The following is a 22721-nucleotide window of genomic DNA, read 5'->3' as shown; positions in this document are numbered from 1 at the left end:
AGAGCTGTGCAGCCAGAGAGGAAGGCTGCTGGCCAGGTGCCCAGCTCTAAAGTCAACACCACTGCCAGCAGCAGCATAGAAGTGAGGGTCACAGGGTATGGGGGGGCAGGTTACCATAGGCCTGTTTTTTTCCGGCTGTCTCTTGTCTGAGTTGGGGGGCGGGGCTGACAGCTGGAGCCACAGCTGCCCGCACGGAGAGGTGACGACAGCTGGAGCTACTGGGTCCCCGCGTGGGGGTGGGGGGTAATGACAGCTGGAGCCATGGAGCTTCCTCCAGACTGGGGAGGTTACCTGAGGTGGGTCTGACCTGCCCTGGGAGCAGTCTTTGCAGGGGAAGAGGATGTCTGGTCCTTCCCCATCCCTGGCTGGGACTAGCAGCCGGACCCACGCACAGGTTAGGAGCCCCCGGCTGGGCACCAGATTTCACGGGAGAGATCAGATTTCACAGTCTCTGTTTTTTTCATGGCTGTGAATTTGGTAGGGCCCTATGTATGATGAAACTCTATTGAGAGAGAGGGAGGACATCTTTTAAGGGAAGGTGTCTGGTGTCATGGTGCTGGGAAGATGACCTCATCTTTCGGAAGTCAGCCTGAATCCTTTCTGGAATGTCCTTCTGCCTCTTTCCAGGAGTGCTGAGCTCGTCCAGCAAGTTGATGAAGACGACACGATCTACCACGTGCTTAGTCAGACGGTTAGTCAAGAAAACAAGCCTCAGGACTTTGTCATCCTGGCGTCAAGAAGAAAACCTTGTGATGAAGGGTACGTAGATTAGCATGGCTCCAGTGGCATGTTGGGTCTAGCCCTGTGCAGTGCTTGCTGGCAGCCGGTGCACAAAATAGGGACAACAGTGCTGGGTCTAGCCCATGGGGCTGGAAATGTCTAGTGTTTGGTTAGCGTGGTGTTTGCTTTCAGTGCTACAAAGTCCGTGCTTAGTATTAGCTTAGTATTTCCGCTCTCTCAAATCCCCACAGATGGTGCTTTCTCTCCTGTTTTAATATGTCTGGGATTCCCTCTTGTGCCAGGCTGTCTTTCAGTGCCTGTGGTATTCAAGTGCAGTGTGTCGAACAGTTGCTGGAACCCCATACTTATGTCCAATGATGCACAGCCCTTGAGAGATGGTTGGTTTATGACATGCTAAAGAATGTAAACATTTGCCATGAAAATGATCCTATCAGCCAGCGAGTGAAAAATATGTTACAATGAAAATAGTTAATTCATAGCCTCATCTCTGTGGATCCGAAAAGGCTGCACAAAGGAGCAATTGGCACTGCTACACAACTTCCTTTTCACTGCACAATTATTTTTTTTTGGCTGCAAGAGGGATCTAAAGTAACTTGTATATAGAACATGGGTGTGTTTCAGTATGTAGCTTTTTGTATTGCATGTAGAAATCTAGACTGATATACCAAGCGATCTAGAGCGCTCTAAGCTGGGTGTAAGCAAGTGTGGATTTCAGTATGGCTAAATGTAAGATTGTACAGCTAGGAACAAAGAATGTCCGCCTACTTCCAGAAATGGGGGACTCTCTCCTGGGAAGCAGTGACTCTGAAAAAGACTGGTATCCTGGGGGACAATCAGCTGAATATGCGTCCCCAGTGCCATGTTGTGGCCAGAAGGGCTGGTGTGGTCCTTAGATCTATTTAAAAAAGAGACTATCAAGTGGGAGTAGGCAGGTTTTATTACCTCTGTATTTGGCACTGGTGCGACTGCTACTGGAATCCTGTGCCCAGTTCTGGGGCCTGTGAGTCAAGAAGGATTTTGTATTGGAGATGGTTCTGAGAAGAACCACAAGAATGATCCAAGGACTGGACATCATGCCTTGGGGAGCTCATTCGAGTTACCCCTTCCTAGAGAAGGGTGAGCTTCGGCATGCAGTTTAGGAGATGAATACTTGTCACATGCTGCTCCTGACCATTCTCACCCCAGCCTTCTTTTTAGCCCGGTTCTTCGGCTGGGAATTTCAGAGGAGTCTCAGGGAGACTGAATTTCAGTAGGAGCTGGTTGCCTGACTCCCTTAGGCTCCTATGAATATCCAAGTCTCCAATCCCTTGGCACTAAGTGGATTGGGAGCACCCACTCTGACTGCAATGTATTTGCCTTAGTGTGCCTGGGGAAAGGGATACCTCACCTGCTTTCGGTACCCAATATGATAAAAACACAGGGGACACTGGAGCCACTGTGATGAGATTTGTAGATAGAGGCCAGATCGTAGTCAGCCTTCCCCTCCCCCATACCTTCTTTCCGCATTGTTTTCAGTTGATTTGATTTAAAAAAAAAAAAAATCACTCCAAGATATCTTGGCTGTAATTTTAAGTAACTTATTTTGAAGTCAATACAAGAAGAAATGCAGAAGCAGAAGGTGGACTGTGACCGCGTAGTGCTGTGTTTCCATGCACGAATACCTAGGCAGAGGTGATTTCCAGTCTGTCACTGAGCATGTGTTGGGGCAGTTCTGCCACCTGCATTTCCTGGCCTTGATCTGAGCTGGGTTAATTTGAGAGCTGGCATAAAATCCTGCTCCTTTCTCACCTTTTCAATCCACTTGTGAACTGCTCCTAAGCAGACTTCCTTCTCTTCCAGTGACCCATATGTCGTCGCGTTCAGGTCGGTCACGCTGCCCACCCGTCCACCAAACCCCGAGTACACCCGAGGGGAGACGATGTGTTCCGGCTTCTGTATTTGGCAGGAGACAGCCGAGCTAACCAAGGTGAGGCTTTCAGCTCTCTGGAAGATAGCTGTGTCCCCCAGCGACAATCACCGTGGCCTTTACCCACATTCCATAACCAAGAACTCGCGCATGCTGACCTGTGGTTGGTACTAGTGCTTTAGTTCAGATCCCCAGTGCCCAGTTCAGAGGGGGAAAACCGAAGGGCCTGCAAGTCTGGTGCTGCACATCCCTGTCTGTGCTGGGTTGGGGATTTGGGAGAATTTCTGGAGTCCTTCAATTTCCAACCCCCCCTCCTTTTTAAAAAAACAAACAAACCTCTTCCCCGCCCCCCCACAACACCTCCGTTCCTACTCTCACATAACACCTCGCCTTTATGTGCACACATTTGTCCATGTTGCTTAGGTGGATAAGTTATGCTATCCCCATTTTACAGGTGGGGAAACCGAGGCACGGCATGATTCCATGACTTGCCCAAGGGAGCATTGAATTGAAAATGGAACCCAGGTTTTCTGACTCCCAGCCCTGTCCCAATAACTCTCCCTTGCCAAAGGGCTGCATGTCCCAGGCTGTCCCCTGCCGAGTGGATGCAGCAGTGTGGTCTGAGTGTGAACTCAGAGGAAATGTTAATACTATGGACAGTTCAAGTAATGGAGGCCTAATAGTTGAACTGCATTTAAACTATTGTAGTCTGGACTAAAAGGTCTTTCAAATTCTAAAAACCTTTTCAAAACATCCCCTTTCCAGGCTATAAGAACAGTCAGGGCCACTATATCTGTGTCCAACCCAAACTTTTCCAAGCCCCTCGCATGCTGGCTTTGCTTTCAGCACTTAGGTTGGAATTCACCCTTGCCCACACAAAGCCAGAGGAATTTGTGGTGGGAACTAAGCGAGGAGCTGGGTATTCATTGCCCTCAAGCCGGGGAGGAACCTTTACACAGCTGCTATTCCAAGTTATGGGCTGGGATAGTGGCTACTGCCCTTCGGCACCCCACTGTGTGGGGGTTCACAGCCACTGGATCAGGGGAACTGGCAGTTCTACGGTCTGTACATCCCAAAACCTCTGAGCAATTCAGAGCCACTGGGGAGACCCGTGCTGAACCACGGGGAGAGGAAGCCAGTACCGCCGCTGCTGCTGTACATATTAGAAAATGACTCCTGTAGGTTTCAGCCTGTGGATGTCCTCTTAGCTGTCTTAATGAATGTGTTGTGGATTTCAGGTGTCCTATTACAACCAGGCAGCTCCAGGATACCTAGCTTACGTCACGACTAACGTTGCAGGACTGTCCTCGGACTTCTATGTTACCTTCAAAGCCTGTGAGAGATTCCTGCAGAAGAACAAAGATGAGATCACAGTCGGGCTTCAGAATCTGTAACTGTTGGCCCTTTTTGCACAGTGCTGTGTGAATATCTTGTACATATTGAAGCGATTGGTCTGTGTCGGTGAGCGCACCATGGAGAGTAATTACTTAGATAATGTTAGTGGCATTGCTAGGAGCACAATGACTTGAAATCCATCCATTGTAGCGTGACTAGAATCAGCTCTTCTCTCTAGTGTGCTTGATGATGATGAGAAATGTAATGGCTGGAGCCAATCTGCCTAATCAGGGAGAGGGATTATTAGGGCCAAACTCTGTCGCAACTGTAGGGGCTTCTATTATGGTTTATCTGAGGGCAAAATTTGGCCTGGGATGGGATGGGGAGAGAGGTCTAGGTGGTCCCTACATGGCCAGTGTTTCATTGCGAAGTCAGTCAGATCACTCTAAGGTCTAGTGCTAGAGCAGCATGTAATCTGCTGAAAAGCACTAGCCTTATTTTATTTTTATTCAATCTTGTAACCTCATGTTCAGGAATTGACTTTCTGACAGCATCACCCGCGCTTGAACCTTTGTACAAGAGTAACGGTTACTAAATGGATTATTTTTTTTCACCAGTTCTTGTAATTCAATGGAGGAATTGTCCATCTTTAATCCACTGAAGTAAATCAGGACAAGATTTGGGGGAGAGAAGGCCAGCCTTGTCTCCTGTAACACAGTACTGTTGTGTTTGACACACTAGGCATTATGATGCAGGATACCTCATTGATGTGCTGCAATTTCATGTTCTGTCTTTCACACACCATACAAAGAATGGGAGTGGTAATAAAGAAGCCCGTTCACCTTATGACCTCAGTAGTTCTTCTCGCCTGGTTTTCTTTAGTTAGCTGAGTATTTTTCTTGATCAGCCCAAGAGTAAGGGAAATTGGACTGTTTTCTGTGGGAAATTGATTCATCTTGTTTAAGAATTTTTAAACTGCTGTCTGAAGAATTTCCCCCCCTTTGTTGGTAACTAAAGCACAACTAAGGGGACGGATTTCCAGTCTTCCTGCTTTGTGGGCCTTTATTCTATGATGTTCAACTGTGCAACTCAAATATCTGATTAAAATATTAGTCATCCCAGCCAGGCGTCTCCGGGATTCGTGGCTGAGTTCTAGATCTCTTCAGGCAGGCTCAAGACGTCTTGCTGCTGACCATGGCCATAGGTGTGTATGGAGAAGTGACAATTAAAGCACATCCAAAAATACACTGTGCCCGCACTCTTGATACATATGCTTTTCTGAAAGGTCCTGGCAGATCCTAGCTGGGAAGAAGAAATATGTCCCTCCGCACCACTTCATTACTTTGTAGTTGAGGTTGATTACAAATTATACAGTGCCTGTGAAACTGGTATGGGAGCAAGCTGGATGCTGAAAGTTAGAGTCAGAGGCGTAGCGAGCGCCCTCCGTACCCTCTGACCGGAGGGGGCCCCGCAAGGAAGGGGGCCCCTAAAAGTGGCAAAATAAATACCGCATTCCAGTTTCTGCATTGTAAGGGGCCCCGCCCGGACATATGTTCGGAGGGGGCCACGTTCTTTGTTGCTACGGCCCTGGTTAGAGTATGTGCTGGGGGTAACCTGAAGCAAATTACTGTAAAGAAAATGTCCCTCCAAGGAGACGGGGGAGAAACTGGGCTACGTGGAGAGTTCCACCTTAGCAACAACTAGCCGTAGATAAAACTCCACAACCGAACTGTGTCCAGCAAAACAGGCCTCCAGCTCAAGCAGATGAAATGACATTTATTTAAAACAATTATTTGTCTGACAGCGGCTCCTAGAGGTTATACCTACCTGCAGCAAGACAATCCTTGCCCCCAAGAGCTTACAATCTGCTAAAATGGACAAAAGGTAGGAGAGAGGAAATACTATCCCCATTTTACAGATGGGAAAACGGAGGCACAGATATTAAGGACTGATTTTTTTCAAAAGGGCTCTCGGTATGCTGGGTGCTGAGATCCCAAAAGTCTAGTCAGAAGCATCCCAATGGGAGCTGTGGGGGTTTGAGCTTCTTTTGATAATCTAGCCCCATAGGATTTGCTCAGGGTCACTGTGTGTGGTAGCAGAGCCAGGATTTAAACCCAGATTGCCTGAGTCCAAGTGCACTGCCTTAACCACAAACCAACCATGCTTAAAGAGAGAAGACCGTCCCTTCTGCCCCGCCAGTATGTGAACCACTGAGCAGGCTGATGCTACAAACCAAAAGGAACGGGGGTAGGGGATCTGTTTGGGAGACCTGTTCAAAGCAAAAAGTACAACCAAATAAATTAAACTCTACTCAAAGAATAGTTCTCACGCCCGTCCCCCATGTGCAGGAGTCAGTGACAGCCCTACCACGACTGTGATTGCCAGAGTAATGCTTGTCAAGGCTGATCACTCAGAAGTTTGCCTAACAATGGGCCCTGGAAAAACTTGGGTCACTTACCAGGCTCTCAGGGAAGTTCTAAGAAGTTAAGACATCCGCCATCAAAGCATTTCTGCATTGTCTCGGTATCTTATAATAGACCCCCTTCTGTATGTGTGTTCGGATAGACCGGAGTCCTGGGAAGCCATCGCAGTAGCTACCCTCTGAGTAACTGTGTTGCACAGTGATGGTGTAGCTGGGTGAAATCTCCAACAGCTTTGTAGTTGCCAGCCATGATCTACTCAGCGGCACAGCCTCCAGCTGAAATGACACTTGTTGCCAGAGATCCTTACAGAGTGTGAGCATATCGTCTATCAATGGGTCAGTGTAACCAGCAGTTATCACTTCCCTGGGCCAGCCAGGGGCTACGGTAACATATGGGAAAATGCTGTTGATGGCTGTTAGGAATTCTTCACCTTGCATGTATCCTGGTGTCTCAAAGCTTCCAAAGGAGAGCGCCATGCTTATCCAGATGGGGTTCCATAAGAGATTCTGGGCATATAGCTTACTAAGGAGCTCCAGTGTAGGGCGAAGTGCTCCGGATTCTGTTATGTTCAGGTATATACCCCAAGGATTGAGATGTCTGGAAACCGTAATCAGACACTGTTCCAGGGGAAGGCCTGCTGATGGAGACAGTGCAACGGGAATGAGATTTCCAATGGTGCTATTCTGTAATGCAATGTCCAGGGCAATCATGCCCCTCTTATCTGGAGAACAAAGCAAAGGGAGATGGTTCATAACAGCCTGAGCCTCAGTGACCCCTTTAATGTATCAATGTATTTGTTATGTGTAATTAGCACGAAGATTTAAAGGGAGGAAATGAACTATGTCTCCATTATATGTCTTTGGCTAGAAACAATTCAACAGCTAATTTTCATTGGACTATATGATATTTAATTAATATACAACAAAATGATAGATACACTGATTGTGTAATTGATTCAAAGTGTATTCTTAACTGCAGATAACAAGCGCTTTCACTCCTCTATGCATCATCCACCAGTTCCCAGTGTATCCTCTCCAGATAATTAGTTAGGGAGAATAATTGATTAATATCTGGTAGCATTGTGAGATCCATGGTAGGGTAAGAGGTAATCTTCCACCTTTTGGCCTTTTGACCAGTAGTACTAGATAATCTTAATCCTGCTTCTGACCTAACCTAGGATTGTTCCTCATATAGATTCTCCATTGCCTGAAACAGTCTGGTTTTCTATTACTCCAGCAATAGGTCTTCTCCTACTGCTTTCATAGACCATTTCATAGATAGGGCCCTACCAAATTTACAGCCATGCAAAACATATCACGGACCGTGAAATCTGGTCTCTTGTGTGCTTTTACCCTATACTATACAGATTTCACGGGGAGACCAGCGTTTCTCAAATTGGGGGTCCTGACCCAAAAGGGAGTTGCAGTATTGCCACCCTTATTTGAGCGTTGCTTTTGGAGCTGGGCGGCCAGAGAGCAGCCACTATTGGCCAGGTGCCCAGCTCTCAAGGCAGTGCCCCGCCAGCAGCAGCGCAGAAGTAAGGGTGGCAATACCATACTATGCCATTCTTACTTCTGCGCTGCTGCTGGCGGCAGCTCTGCCTTCAGCGCTGGGCTCCCGGCCACCAGCCACCGCTCTCCAGCTGCCCAGCGCTGAAGGCAGCGCCACCGCCTGCAGCAGTAACGGTAGCAGTACTGCAATCCCCCCTACAATAACCTTGCGACACCCCCTCCCCGCTCCACAACTCCTTTTTGGGTCAGGATCCCTACAATTACAACTCCATGAAATTTCAGATTTAAATAGCTGAAATCATGAAATTTATGATTTTTAAAATCCCTTGACCGTGAATTTGGTAGGGCCCTGTTCATAGATCTTAGTGTTGGCACTTTTCTCCTGATAGTCCATTTAAATATGCTTTTGCTCAATTTAATCCTATTTATATCCCCATGTTTCACCCTCTCTCCTTGCACTATTCTCGTTATTGTGGTGTTTTTTGCAACACGTTCTGCAGGCTTTGTTCTAGGAGATGCATAGACTACTCCTCTTATCCATTCCCAAGCTCTCAATTACCTAACCTGCCTCACTGCTCTGTCTGTAAATTGGGTTTACAGGCAAACAGAAATGTTCGCCGGGACTTACTGACCCTAGTCTGAGAACTATAGCATGAGCTACAACTCTTAGGAACTGCCAAGTCTGTGACAACGTATGAAAACCCCTCCAGTTGTGTTAGATCGGTACATGGGGGAAAGACGTGTTACTCACCTTTAAGAATTGACAGTGTTTCCAGCCTGTTCTCATAGTGATCCATCCCATACCACTCTATCCATAGTTCATCGGAGTCTGCTGGGTGAAAGTAATCTAGCAAATTGCCTCCAGGATAGTAGAATCTCTTTCTTGTTGAGTTCACTGTTGGGTTGAGAGGGGGAAAAATGCTGAGTAAAATCATTCCCTTTCAGGGTACTGTGTGGGCTTTTGTCTTTAGGGCTATGGCTACAGTAGGATACGATGTAGGAGCCATAACTTGCCATCATTACAGCTGTACCAACTATGGTAACAGTTGAGACTAGTGTAGACCGTGTTTACCCCTTTCTCATCTGATCCTGCTCAAACTAGATGACAGCCTAGAATGTCACATATAGTTAAACACTGTTTAGTCCCTTGACCTAGCTTGAATGTGTCCCCAATAAGCAGCAATTTAGCTAGTAGTCTTAAATAGTATACACAATGGTTAAACTACATTGGGTCTCTGGAATAGAGCCAATAAAACCCCATCTTGACTAAGTAGAGTACAGTTGTTTATCCTTCTTGTACCAGAGGGGAAGCAACTACACTTCTGAGAAAAAGGTGCCTACTAGTTCGGGAGGCGGTAGAGAGAATCACTGCTCCCAAACTGAAAGGGTCAGCCTCAAATTCTGCCAATCCCATGTGTTGTACAGCGCGACCTGAGAGCAGAACTTGGGAGCAATACTTCCTGACTCTACAGGATGACTAACCTGCAAAAGGCAGGGGAGAAAATGAATTCTTGTCTCTCTAATGATTCCTTGTTTGTTTCTTTGATGTGTAATGGAAACCTTGAATTTATTTTTTAATTCTTTTCTACTTAATTTTATGACTTTAGAAATGTAGGTCTGCTTCACCTTGGAAGAACCCAGAGATCTAATGAAATTATGACTCACAAAGGACTAGCTTAGGAGCGATTGAAGGAGGAAGACCTTTTTTTAGCCCAGACTGTTTCAAACTCTGGGAATTTGTTTTGGTTAACACCTACTTAACTCTACTGGGTAATGGATGCTTGGGAGAAAGGATGCCTTTGTTCTAGATTCAACACCTGTGCCTCTTCAGTCAGAGTGCGCCATCAGTCAGCCATCCTTTATGGCCCCAACAAGTCTTCCGGCAACACTAACTGGAAACCAGACTTATGATATCTTCAAGGTAAAACAACTAGCAGAAGAAACCTTTTAAACAATCTTTCAGGCCTCCGGTGTATCGAAAAAAGAGCACAACCCCTTTCTTTAAAACAAACAAAATTCTTTACAGGGCCCAGAGCATGTGCCTATTTACAGTATTTAGCACCTTCACTGCACAAGTGCACTTCAAAATAGAGCCAGGACATTTTCTCTGCCTTTCATGATGGTTCTTTGAAGTGGGCTCAAGTTAGCTGCTGGCCAAGGCGCACGTAGCGGGTCTCACCACCATGGGTCTGAGCCCCTTTGAAAGTGGTGTAGCGTTAGGAGGCAGTGTGGCATAGGGGACAGGCAATGGAATGGGCGTCAGGAGCCCTGGCTTCTTTTCCCAGCTCTGCCACTGAGCTGCTGTCATCTTACACAAGTCACTTCACCTCTCTAAGCCTCGGTTTCTTCTCTTTGTCTTGTCTATTTAGATAAGCTTTTTTGGAGCGGGGACTCTCTCCTCCTATGTGTATGTACAGCACCTAGCACAATGAGGTCCCAATCTCATTGGGGGCCTCTGGGCACTACTGTAATACAAACATACACGCTGCTTCCTTGAACTGAGCCAGAACAGGATCATAAATGTCATAATAGATTTGTTCAGCACGGCTATTGTCCCGGATGAACAGGAGATCTTCCACTCTGATCGGATCCGTCTTCCCCTGCCACAGAGTCAGGCTATACCTGTGGAGAAGAGAAAGTGTTGAGCTGGCCTGGGGTTCTCGCAGGCTCTCTGGCTGGCTTTTCAATAGTTGGAGATACAGTGGTCTAATTAGCCATCGCTAGTTTGGTCCCTTTCAAATGGAAGGGTTTAGTTCTGAAAATAAGTGATGATCTGGAAAGACAATACTGTCCAGCACCCTAAGCAGTTCTCTTTTAACGAGAGACACTGTAGGAGGGTTATTCGTTTGCAAGTGTCTGACTATATAGAAAGGTTTCTGCAACATGGGAATAATTTGTACTTGGAGGCCCGACCACTTGGAGCTACAGTGTAGGCAAGGTGCTGGTGGCCGGTACTGTTCTTTAAGTCAGCGGTTCTCAACCAGGGGTACATCTTCTAGGGGGTACTCAACTCCTCTAGATCAGTGTTTCTCGACCTGGGGCTTGCAGCCCCCAGAGTGGTCATGGGACAGGTTTAGGGGGGTCGCAGCTGCAGGGCTGGCATTAGGAGGTGGCAAGCAGAACAATTGCCTGGGGACCCACGCCGTAGAGTCCCCCCAAGAAACAGTTACATGCTCCAGCTCTGGACGGCAGGGCTTGGGCTTCAGACCAGGCTCACCAGTGAAAAGTAGGCTCAAGCATCACAGGGACATGGAAGTACAATGCTTATATTCCAATGGAGGTATTTTATAATTCTATGGTAAAAAGGAGAAAGTCGGCAATTTTTCAGTACTAGTGTGGCTGTGCCACTTTTGTATTTTTAGTTCTGAATTTGTTTGCAAGTCGTTTTTGAGTGAGGCGATACCAAGAGTACTCAAGCCAAATCAGACTCCTGAAAGGTCATCTGGAAATGTTGAGAACCAACCACCGCTTTAAGTGGTTTAGTTAATCCTGCTCGAAGGACTAAAGATGAACGTGTGCTGTTCACTCCTTACCTGTCAGACTGAGCCAGCAGCCAGCTGAAATGAGGCCAAGCCAATCTCACCATGACGGCCCTGACAGGGAAGGTGACTCTTTGGGGCAGCGTCCCCACGATGCTGTGCATCTTTTGAATCATTTTCTGAGTGTAGGTTTTGTTGGGGAACAGAAATGAGTAGAGGGTCGTCCACCCCAGAGAGAGAGTGCAGTTTGGGTACTTCTCCTGGATGAGTGAGAGGAATCTAAAGGAACCATGTACAGAGCAACAGTTACTGTTAAGAGCTGCAGACAAGAAGCCAGTAAACAACAACTTTATTAAACCTACAAACATAAGAACACACCAGATGCCACTAGATGGCACTCTTTTTATATATACTGTACTACACACGCTACTTTCTATAGACAACTCTCTGAACAGCTCCAACAGCAAGCACTCCCTCCCCTCCACCCCCCTTGGGAAACAGAGGAGAGTCTGGGCAGAACATGGTAGAAACTCATCACAGTGATGCATATTGACTGGGAAATTTGCTGTGGACAGGTAGATTTTACTGTAGCTCAACGCTAACCCATTAGATCCTTGGCTTGCTCCTCATATGAAGCAGAACTGGCCTCTATATTGATTCACATAAGACTGCAAATGGTGCTGAGTGAAAATACCTGTCTGGTGACAGAATTCTGAATAAAAAGGTGAACTTTACCCCAGCCCATGCTGTGATTCCCATGTACTGTGAGCGATGCAGTAAAAGACTTTAGTAATTGGGAAAAACTGTACAAAAATGTAGAGCGTAGGTGTTGGTGAACCTCTAAAAGTTTGGACTTTGGGCTGGGCTAGCCATTCCAACTAATTTAAAAAAAAAAAAAAAAAAAAAAAAAGACAGTGGGGTATTAAAATCCTGGGTTAAAATGCCAGACGTTGATTTAACAATTGTATAGAAAATAGAAACTCTGTAGGGTTTTAGAGTAATTTCTATAGGACCCCATTGGTTTGATTCCTATTAAACTGTACAGGTTTTTTTTTTTTCCTTAATAGAGGAAAAAGTTCAGAGCTGAGGTTAAAAGTCCATTCTGTTGCTCCTACTTTAACTCACCTTCTGGTGGTGTTTGCTTCTTCCAAAAGAGTCTGAGCTAAATTTGGGATGGAAACCCCAGATTTTCAGTGTTAACTCTGTAACTCCTGGCTTTTTTGTGGGCTTAAAGGTGTAGCTTTTAATTTTTTAAATACAGTCTGAGCTCCTATTAATAACAGTATGTGCATTGAGAAATTTGAACAGATCACTTTAAACCCAACAGAGTTCAAAAATCAGTTTCTCCCTTTACTTACCTGCCAAGATCTGCTCAGTTTCAGGTGCACAGCTGGTTATAAAAGGGTCCTGGGAGAAACAGTCCAGCAAGAGAGCCCAGCCCATAGAGGAGAATGGGGGCAGGAGACCGCCAAGCTACAACTCCCAGGAGGCATCATGGCGGTGTTCCCAGATCAGAATTTTTTTTTTTTCCCCAAGGGTTCATTTTTTTTTTTTATGAAAAGTCAAAATTCTCTATGGAAAGCTGAGACTTTTTGCCAAGAAAATTGTTTTAGGTTTAAAAACATAAATTTCTGCTAAAAACAGTTTCAATGGAAAATTTTCGAGTGGCTCTGGCTAACAGGGTTACTGGCTGCTACAGGGTAACCAAGGATTAGTAAACTCAAGGCTCCAGCAGGCAACTGGAGGAAGGAGTGATTTCTGGAACCTAAATATGTTCTCCAGGGGCTTGATCCAAAGCCTATTGAAAGCCTCCCACTCACATGAATAGCCACTGGATCAGGCACTCAGTGACCTGGGATCTTAAATGGTTGGTTTTCTTCTTGTTTTTACCTATATAAACTTTTTTTTGCCCACCTTTGTCAGCTCTTTAGCTGAACTCTATTCTTGGCGCTTCTTGGGGTCACAGAGTTCTTACTGCGGTAGAGGATTGTTGCTAGTGTATAACAGACTATTTTGTTCCAAAGCTATGGACGTGATCAGTCCAGGCTGGGATATAAGTAACTGAAAAGCGCAAAATAAGCCCTGAAAGTGATTTAAGAAAAACGTGTTTTACTCACAAACTTGCGTTAACTGCAGTGTTTATGGGGACATTGGGACCCATTAGAATATCTGCGTTTAACCACAGCGGTCTATTGAGCTTCACTTCTGAGGATTTCTTTAGTAAAATATCCAGAGATGGGCCAACTGCCTTGATGCTTTTGAAATCCAGCTTGATACCTGTCCGAGAAAGAATCCGTTGAGAAATTCCATTAGTATTGAATAGTAGCAGCTGGTCAATTATGCACAAATGAAAATAGGAGGCCTGTTTGTACAGCACCCAGCACCGTGGGGTCCTGGTCCAGGACTAGGGCTCCTTGGCACTATGGTCCTACAATGACGATATCTTTAACATTGCCTACTGCTAGTCCCCAGCACTGCCCCATTATTCCCTGCCAAATGGGGTGTGAAGAACATGCTTCTGAATTCCGTATGTTCATAGACCACTCGGGCAAAGGGTTACATCAGCTTGTTTAAAGATATAGCACTTTAGATTACCTTTGCTAGATGAGTTAAGGACGACATCCAGCCATTCCTGAAAAGAGTTGTCACTGTAAATAGTGGGGGGATGGGCCATGATGGGCTTGTCGGTCTCATTACGAGTGTTATGTCCTTCTATGTTGACATCTGCTTCCAGGACCATAGCATCACCTGTATGCACAGTGAATTCACAGTCTGAATCCTTGACTGGAGTCTGTGTACGTAAATTACACCCTCCACACTTGTCAGTGTCTTCACAACATAGGAAGGCAGCTCCCTATGGGCTGCGCACTCTGTTCATTACCCAGCAACGCATTTAAGCGTGTGCATGGTCATACTGAAGTTGATGAATTACTCAGGTGCTTAAAGTTAAGCATGTGCTTCAGTGCTTTGCTGGATAGGGGCCACGGTGCTTAGCTCTTGGAGGCTCAAGCCCTGTGTCTCTCAGAGATACATATGCGATGTTTCCTGCCTGTGCTAGACCAAGGAGCCGCAATGTCTTTCTTTAAGCGGGATGGTCACCTACAAGGCAGCCAGCGGCTTCACCAACAGCTCTGGGCTAATAGTTCCTGCTCTGATCATAAATATGGCCAGGGAACAGATGAGCCCCTATAGTCCATTAAATGATTAGAGAGATGATAACAAAAGACCTGATCCACTGCCCCTTAAAGTCAATGGGAGTCTTTCTATTAATCCCATCTGGGGTGAAAAACTACTTTCGGATTTAGCTGGGGATTGGTCCTGCTTTGAGCAGGGGGTTGGACTAGATGACCTCCTGAGCTCCCTTCCAACCCTGATATTCTATGATTCTAATTTAACTGGGTTTCAGATCAGTCCCCAAAACACCCCAAAAAGGGGGGTTCTTCTAAGCCTGGTGCTACCCACCGATTCCTGGGTAGAGCTATTACTGCGATTCCTCTCTTCCAGCTGTAACTAGTCCCTGGCCATTCCAGGTGAGTGATACCAGACTGGAAAGTTCCAGTTTTTCTTTCTGGAATGATTCCAAATGCTCCATGATGACCCTGAGTTAGCAGATAAACCTCTAATCTGCGATGTATCTCATAAGATCAGAAAAAGCTGATTTTTTTTTTTGGTACTGTCTTGCATCACCATGGAGCTTTCTGTACTTTCCTCTTGTACGTTATCACCACAAGATAAAACTGCTTCAGGTGAATGTGGCACAAAACAGTCAACTTTTACAGAGTAGCTTTATCTCATGAAGCTGTAAGCAAGCCCTGCTTATCACTTCAGGTGAGCCCGCCTTTCAACGTATCCGGGATTTCTGCTGCTTGATTCAGTGTGTAGAACGATGTTCCGATCTGAACATTAAACTTGAGCAGACCTCTTCTCTTCCTAAAGTATTCTACTTTTTGCTAGTACAAAGCCCAGTTTCAAACCATTTAGTTTTATCTTAAATGTCAGATAACCCCCTCAGCATTGTCTTCTGGGTAGGACGTATCTTTTTTGCCCCAATCAGATAAACTGATAAATGAATCACTACAGAAACTTTACATATGCTCAGCTGCCACTATTTTGATCAAATCATGCCAGAATCTAATATGCTCAGTGTTTGCCTGAGCTCCCTACATTGTGTGCTGGCAGCTAACTCTCCTGAGTGAAATTCTGGCCCCACTGACGTCAACTGGGAGTTTTGCCATTGACATCAATGGAACCAGGGTTTGACCCTATGGCTTTCCAATAGCATGTAACTAGAAACATAAAGGACAGGGAATAAGATTTGCCAGAGTTGGCAAGACCACTGATACATGTAGTCCGGCATCCTGCCTTTGGCCATGCTTCAAAGGAAGGAAAACTCGCCACTAAATCAATTGTTCAGTGTTGTACCCGGTGAGAAAGGGGGGAAAAATTCCTTTCTGCCTCCTGTAGGTGATCTGATTACACCCTGAAGTATGAGAACCAACTCCCCTTGTTATCTTAGCTTTCCTAGCTACACAGGTTATTACAGATGGAAAAAATATATTTTACTCTTCAAGGCAGCTGCCAGCTCGCTCTTTTTGTTTGCAGAATGATACCAGGTGACCAGCAATCCATCCTTCCTGTCAATGCTCCCCAGATTTAGCAGGTATTCTAACAGGTCTCCGTCTGTCTCAAAGGCTGGTTTGGGTGCAGAGTCTGAAATATCAAGGAAGATTCGTAATAAGTAATTTTTAGGGCTGCTGATTAATCGCAGTTAACTCACGTGCTTACCTAAAAAAAATTAATCGCAATTACAAAAATTAATCGTGATTAATCGTAGTTTTAATCCCACTGTTAAACAATAGAATACCACTTGACGTTTATTTTTGGATGTTTTTCTACATTTTCAATTATATTGATTTCAATTACAGCACAATACAAAATGTACAGTGCTCACTTTATATTATTTTTATTACAAATATTTGCACTGTAAAAATAAAAGAAATAGTATTTTTCAATTCACCTCCTACAAGTACCATAATGCAATCTCTTTATCGGGAAAGTGCAATTTACAAATGTAGATTTTGTTTGTTTTGATTTTGAGTGCAGTTATGTAACAAAAAATGTAAAACTTTAGAGCCTGCAAGACCATCAGTCCTACTTCTTGTTCAGCCAATCGCTAAGACAAACAAATTTGTTTACATTTACAGGAGATAATGCTGCCCACTTCTCACTCTCAGGTGCCATTGTAAATAAGAACAGGCATTCACATGGCACTTTTGTAGCCAGCATTGCAAGGTATTTACATGCCAGATATGCTAAATATTCTTATGCCCCTTTGTACTTCGGCCACCATTCCAGAGGACATGCTTCCATGCTGATGATGCTCGTTTTAAAAAAAAAAAAAAAAAGTGTTAATTAAATTTGTGACTGACCTCTCTGGGGGAGAACTATATGTCTCCTGCTCTGTTTTACCCGCATGCTGCCATATATTTCAGTAGCAGTCTCGGATGATGACCCAGCACATATTGTTCATTTTAAGGACACTTTCACAGCAGATTTGACAAAACACAAAGAAGGTACCAATGTGAGATTTCTAAGGATAGCTACAGCACTTGGCCCAAGGTTTAAGAATCTGAAGTGCCTTCCAAAATCTGAGAGGGACGAGGTGTGGAGCATGCTTTCAGAAGTCTTAAAAAGAGCAATACTCAGATGCGGAAACTACAAAACCCAAACCACCAAAAAAGAAAATCAACCTTCTACTGGTGGCATCTGACTCAGATGATGAAAATGAACATACATTGCTCCACAATGCTTTGGCTTGTTATCGAGCAGAACCCGCCATCAGCATGGATGCATGTTGTCTGGAGTGGTGGCTGAAGCATGAAGGGGGGGGAGGGATAGCTCAGTGGTTTGAGCGTTGGCCTGCTAAACCCAGGGTTGTGAGCTCAATACTTGAGGGGGCCACTTAGGGATCTGGGGCAAAATCGGTACTTGGTCCTGCTAGTGAAGGCAGGGGGCTGGACTCGATGACCTTTCAAGGTCCCTTCCAGATCTAGGAGGTAGGCTATCTCCATTAATTTAATTTAAATGAATCTTTAGCGCATCTGTCACATAAATATCTTGTGATGCGGGCTACAACAGTGCCATGCGAATGCCTGTTCTCACTTTCAGGTGACATTGTAAGCAAGAAGTGGGCAGCATTATCTCCTGTAAATGTAAACAAACTTGTTTTCGAGTGATTGGCTGAACAAGAAGTAGGACTGAGTGGACTTGTAGGCTCTAAAGCTTTACATTATTTAATTTTTATTGCAGTGATCTGTAAGTTCAACTTTCATGATAAAGAGATAGTGTAACCCACACACCTGCTGTCCCATCTAGTGGGGGGGGGAGAGAGAGAGAGAGAAAAAAGAGTCTGCTCAACAGCCAGTTGTTTTTTTAGCTCATGCAGTAGAGGCTCATGCATTTAGCTCCAGAGATTCCCCGGTTCGATCCTGCACGCTGACATTACAATAGCACTACTGTAGTGCTATTAGGTGAATTGAAAAATATTGTTTCTTTTTTTACAGTGCAAATATTGGTAATCAAAAATAAATATCAAGTGAGCACTGTACACTTTGTATTCTGTGTTGTAATTGAAATCAATATATTTGAAAATATAGGAAACCTCCAAAAATATTTGAAATAAATGGTATTCTATTCTTGTTTAAAAGTGCAATTAATCGCAATTAATTTTGGGAAACAAATGTGAAACTAACCCAAGCACTAGCTGGGTTTTTGAAGAGTGGGACCCGAAGGGAAGTAATAGAACTGCCTGACTGCTCCCAAACGTAGGACATATTCTGTAGCACAGCAGGTTTCCTCTCTCATTTTGCTGATTTCAAGGGAAAGCTGCAGCAGAGCGGGGGTGGGGAAAGGGTTAACACCTGTTGACTTTTTGGCTGTGACACAATGGCGTTAGTGCCAGGAGTGACTGTAACTGTCCTGTGCCTCATTGTGTTCGCACCTGCAGTAAGAACGAGGAGAGTCTCAGCAGAGACTCACATGAACGGTGCTGGTAAGATGACAATGCAGTGAAGAGCCCCCTGGGATACATGCAATACCCAATTTTGATCTCCATATGCATAACAATGTAGACACTGATCCCTGCTAGGGCAGTGGTTAAAAATCTAATTAAAAAACTCCTTGCTCTGTGTAGTCCCCCAGTTCTAAATATTATGTCAGTAACAGACGGTTACAGGCAGACAAACAAAATATAAATCCCCTCTCCAGGCTGACAAATTGTATATTAAGTTTACCTTAATGCAGTTTGAAAGGCCAGCTATCGCACCTGACAGAGGCTTGGGATGGCATTTATATTCTCACTGAAGTGTCACTTCTGGGGAAGCTCTCCATACATATCCTTTCTGCAGACAGACTCCAGGTACGCCATTTATTTTTAATGAATGAAGCCTGTTCCTCCACAATGAATGGTGTGAGAGATTCTTCTTGATCCACAAAGCCACCACACAATCATCATTACATCTATCACACCTCAGTGTCTTCACTTTCTCTCTCCCCCCCCCCCCCACCCCCCCTTTTAGCACAGCTGGCTCCCATCTTGTTTCTGCTTCTTTTTCCCATGCAAATAATTTAGCCACTTTCCCCAAATGCACCCTCTGGAGCCAATCCGCCAGAATCTAAGGTCAAGAAGCATGAACTGGTTTGGCTTTGTACCTTGCGGGGGATTCCTGTTAACCGTCAGACACACAGCCAGAGCGATGCAGGTAGAAATCACCGCAACAACGCAGACACCAATCACTGCTGCTCCTGTCGCTCCTATGGAAGGACACCTCCTCTGACTGGAAACCATGACAGTCCTCTGAGTGCACCCACTCTTGGGCAGCTGCGTTACGAAACTCCAGCTACCTCCAAAAGAAAACTGAGCGCACGAGGGCTGGCTGGCTGAGGCTGGGGAAGTTTATAATGATTAAACTCTTGCCGAAGGCTGACAGTGTCTAAAGCTCAAACACGCTCCAAAGGCAGGAGCTGATACATACATCGGCCTGATTCTTGGACAGCTTCTTTCTAACAGCTCTGCCTTGGAGGGCTCCCCATCTACCAGCCCAGCACTGCCTGTGGGGACTGTACCATAGGGAGGCCTTTATGGAAGTGCCTCAATGTAGGCGTCAGCCCCTCCTTTCTTCAGCTGTCATGTGGGCATGGCTGGATTGTAAGGGCCAAGTTCCAGTCCCTCGCTCCCTCCCTCTGGGAGCTGCTCTGTTAATGTCATGCCTTCGGTTTCCTGAGCCAGCACCAGACAAGTGCTCAGCTAAGGTTACACTGGGAGAATGCTAGGATGTGGCCAGTGCAGGCTGAGAATAGCGCGCCTGCGGGTTTGAAAAGAACAAGTACAAAGCCACGTGGCTGGGATCCCTGCCTGACGGCACTGAGACAAATGCAGCCAGTCAATACAGTAACCTGAACAGCTTAGCTTAAGGTTACAGTTTGAAATGCACAGAAATCAGGAACTGCAAATGGGCGGCTACAGGAACCTTATCTCACCACATTGCACACAGCAGTGTCAATTTCGACCTCCGGTACATCTGTGAAAACCTCACTGAAGTCAATCAGATTTGGGTTTTCCTCTCAGGGCAGGATGGGGCCCACAGTGCATTGATGTTGGCCCATGTAACTCCACTGAAGTCAATTGGAGCTGGGTCTATTTTCACTGGGTGAAGAACTGGCCAGTTATATTTAACAGTGTAACTAGGAACCTACCCTACACCCTGCATGCAGTGGGGCTAGTTAATCCCTCTGTGAGAACCTTATTCTTTATTTAAAACCAAAGACCGACACCAGCCTGACGGTTGCAAACCTCTGTGTAACTAACCCACCACTACAAATGTAATCCCCCATTTGGCACTGGCTTAGTACCTGTATGATGTGCGAACAGATGGGGACTTCACGGTCTTTGGACAGTCCCCAAGTTTCTGTTGCCTGGGCTAGTTTCATGCTGCTGCTGGTAGGTGTCCGACACTTCCTCTGCTTGGTGTGCTGAAGACTAAAGCTACTTGGTGGTGCCCCCAGTGAGACAAGGGATTAATCATACTAAGGCAGTGGCTACCCCGCATGAACTCACAAATAATTCAAACTCACCCAAGCAAACAAATTTAAAAACAATAACTATAAACTTTATGTGAGGATTTGATTAAAGAGAACTAGACAATAAAAATATTAAATGATTAAAATGCTTAAAGAGATTTAATAATGCTTTTTAATTACTAAAGGCTACGCCGGCAAGCAGCCGAGGTCAGGTGATCACACATTTCCCCAATGTTCCTAAACAATAGAGTCTCCCCCCTCTCTGTTCCCATGTCTCAGGTACCCGGGTGTTGCACATAGAGACATGTTGCAGGCCTGCAAGGAGATGGTGTTAGAAACACACTTCATTACACTGAGAACTGGCAATGCAGGGCTTGCCGCTCCAGGTAGCTAAAAGCCCTTTTGCACACACAATGTGTATTAATGGTGCGACATTAAACCCTACCTATCTATCTAACTATAATACAGGGGACTCACTCAGGGTCCTTTTCTGGCTGAGCAGGCAGGAGACTCATGCAGACAAGCAGGTCCTCCCTGGGGATTGTTGGAGAGGGACCCGTTCCCTCCTGGAATGGTTCTTTAAAGCTTTGAACCCCTGGGTTCAGTTGTAGTTAGGTCTCTGGAGCCCAAATCCCAGCTCTGGTGTGGGCTGGCAGGCTGCAGATGGCGGCAGGAGAACTGGACTCTCTCTGCCTGTTGCCGGCAGGCTAGGGGAAGGAGAAGCAGATTGTCTTCTCCTGAGGCTTTTCTGTAGGCTGAGGTTACAGATAGGCCAGTTGCTGGGCCTTGAAGTGCTGTCAAGGGAGGAGGGTCACCAGGGTGGCTGGGGGGTTGCATTCCCCCTCCTCTTCCTTCCTGCTGCCTGGGAAATCAGCACTGTAGGACTCTGTCGGGGACCCCAGGGAAGCCCGAAAGGTGAGTCTCTTCTCTTGGGGCACAGCCTCCTCACTAAGAGGGTTGGGGGGGCTACATCCTTTCTCTCCTGCAATCTTGATGCCCCCATCAAGATTTGGACTCTACCTGTTCAAAAGTCCAAGGTGTCCAATGTCCAAATCTGCAAGGTCTGCAAGTCACTTATCTAAACAGTGCTATCTGGTTACACATAATTCCTGCTGAACCACATCATAACATTTATCTTCTACTTTATATAGTATGAACCTTCACAGAGAACTCATGAGGCATCACCTGACAAAATTAGCCAGAGCTGATATGAATCTTTGCACCACACTCAACAGAAAATCATCGAGCACAGCGGAGGAATTGTAGGTGAGTCTGCACACTGGCTTTATCAGTCTCTGAGGCCTTGCTTCCTCTGAAAATCCTTCTTCTGTGTCCGCTGTAGTCTTCACGACTTCAGGGGTAAAGTCAGGTGGTTGTGTGATGTGAGGAACTGTGCTAGCGTCTGTAATCTCACTTTCTTGTGCTCTATGTACTTCTACCGTGCCTTCCTGGTGGGGCTGTGCTCCAGGAACGGGTGCTGTGACTGCTTCCTCTGCAGCCGAAGAAGGGTGCCTGTCAAATACAGTGGTGTCAAAATGCATCGGCGATGGATAAACATACTGTCTCTCATCATCTGAGGCTGACTTGCACTCTCCCTTTAGAGGAGCGAGATTACTTCCTTCAGATGACTTGGGTTCCTGATTTCTAGTCACTGGGTGAATCACAGGGGGTTTCACTGTGGGTGCTTCAAGAAAATGAACTAACTAACTGTCCTATTGTCAGCAGCTGGTTTCTGTGCAAAACTTTTATGTTTCTTGGTCCACTTTCTCACTTCAAGCGGCACGCTGGAATGTCTGGTAGCATCTGAACTATGATGTACGGGTCAGGCCTCCAATCGCTGCTGAAATTGTGCTCTCCAGGGATACTGAGATTTTTGTATGAGTCCATGGTCTTCAGGTAGCAAATCCTGTTCAATTACTTGTCTGTCGTAGCTGTACTTATTACTGGAGTTCCCTTTCTCTGCAGCATTCCTTAGTAACTTGTAGGCCGTACTCAGTTGTTCTTTAAGTTGTATTACATATTGCACGTAGAATTCTTGACTGGTGCCATCTGGAGATACTCCAAAGCACATGTCCACAGGCAGACGAGTTTCCCTACCAAGCATTAGGTAGTAGGGTGAGAATCTGGTAGACTCATTCTTGGTGAAGTTCTAGGCATACACAAGATGGCTTAAGTGATGACTCCGATGGGGCTTTTGAGCAGGATCAAGCATTCCCAACACATTTAGCAATGTTCTATTGAATCTCTC

The 22721-nt window shown here is 45.7% G+C and overlaps 2 protein-coding genes across 3 annotated transcripts in view; one reads left to right on the top strand and one right to left on the bottom strand.

Moving 5' to 3' along the window:
- Nucleotides 1-5279, top strand: part of LOC112120556 (acyl-coenzyme A thioesterase 11) — a 67990-nt gene extending 62711 nt beyond the window's left edge. The window contains exons 14-16 of the mRNA XM_024219680.3: nucleotides 628-759; nucleotides 2581-2707; nucleotides 3886-5279. Coding sequence (XP_024075448.1) covers nucleotides 628-759; nucleotides 2581-2707; nucleotides 3886-4041 — 415 coding nt within the window. The 3' untranslated portion in view covers nucleotides 4042-5279. The remainder of the gene's footprint in view (nucleotides 1-627; nucleotides 760-2580; nucleotides 2708-3885) is intronic.
- The window catches only part of LOC113406544 (protein FAM151A-like), a 46978-nt gene extending 27734 nt beyond the window's left edge, over nucleotides 1-19244 (bottom strand). Inside the window, exons 1-8 of one of the 2 annotated variants that reach the window (XM_026651831.1) lie at nucleotides 19106-19244; nucleotides 15959-16105; nucleotides 13991-14143; nucleotides 13513-13672; nucleotides 11450-11674; nucleotides 10399-10538; nucleotides 8668-8811; nucleotides 6441-7126 (exon numbers count right to left, since the gene is read on the bottom strand). In XM_026651831.1, coding sequence (XP_026507616.1) covers nucleotides 6459-7126; nucleotides 8668-8811; nucleotides 10399-10538; nucleotides 11450-11674; nucleotides 13513-13672; nucleotides 13991-14143; nucleotides 15959-16105; nucleotides 19106-19241 — 1773 coding nt within the window. In that variant the 5' untranslated portion in view covers nucleotides 19242-19244 and the 3' untranslated portion in view covers nucleotides 6441-6458. Of the gene's footprint in view, nucleotides 1-5881; nucleotides 7127-8667; nucleotides 8812-10398; nucleotides 10539-11449; nucleotides 11675-13512; nucleotides 13673-13990; nucleotides 14144-15958; nucleotides 16106-19105 lie in introns of those variants that run through there. The other variant, XM_026651830.1, reaches the window with a different exon arrangement.
- Nucleotides 19245-22721: the final 3477 nt, after the last annotated feature.

This window comes from Terrapene carolina, unplaced genomic scaffold, assembly GCF_002925995.2.
Source record: "Terrapene carolina triunguis isolate 2854851 unplaced genomic scaffold, T_m_triunguis-2.0 Scaffold103, whole genome shotgun sequence".
Lineage (NCBI taxonomy): Eukaryota > Metazoa > Chordata > Testudines > Emydidae > Terrapene > Terrapene triunguis.
Note: the sequence above shows the minus strand (reverse complement) of the source record. Positions and strands in the feature narration are given on the sequence as shown.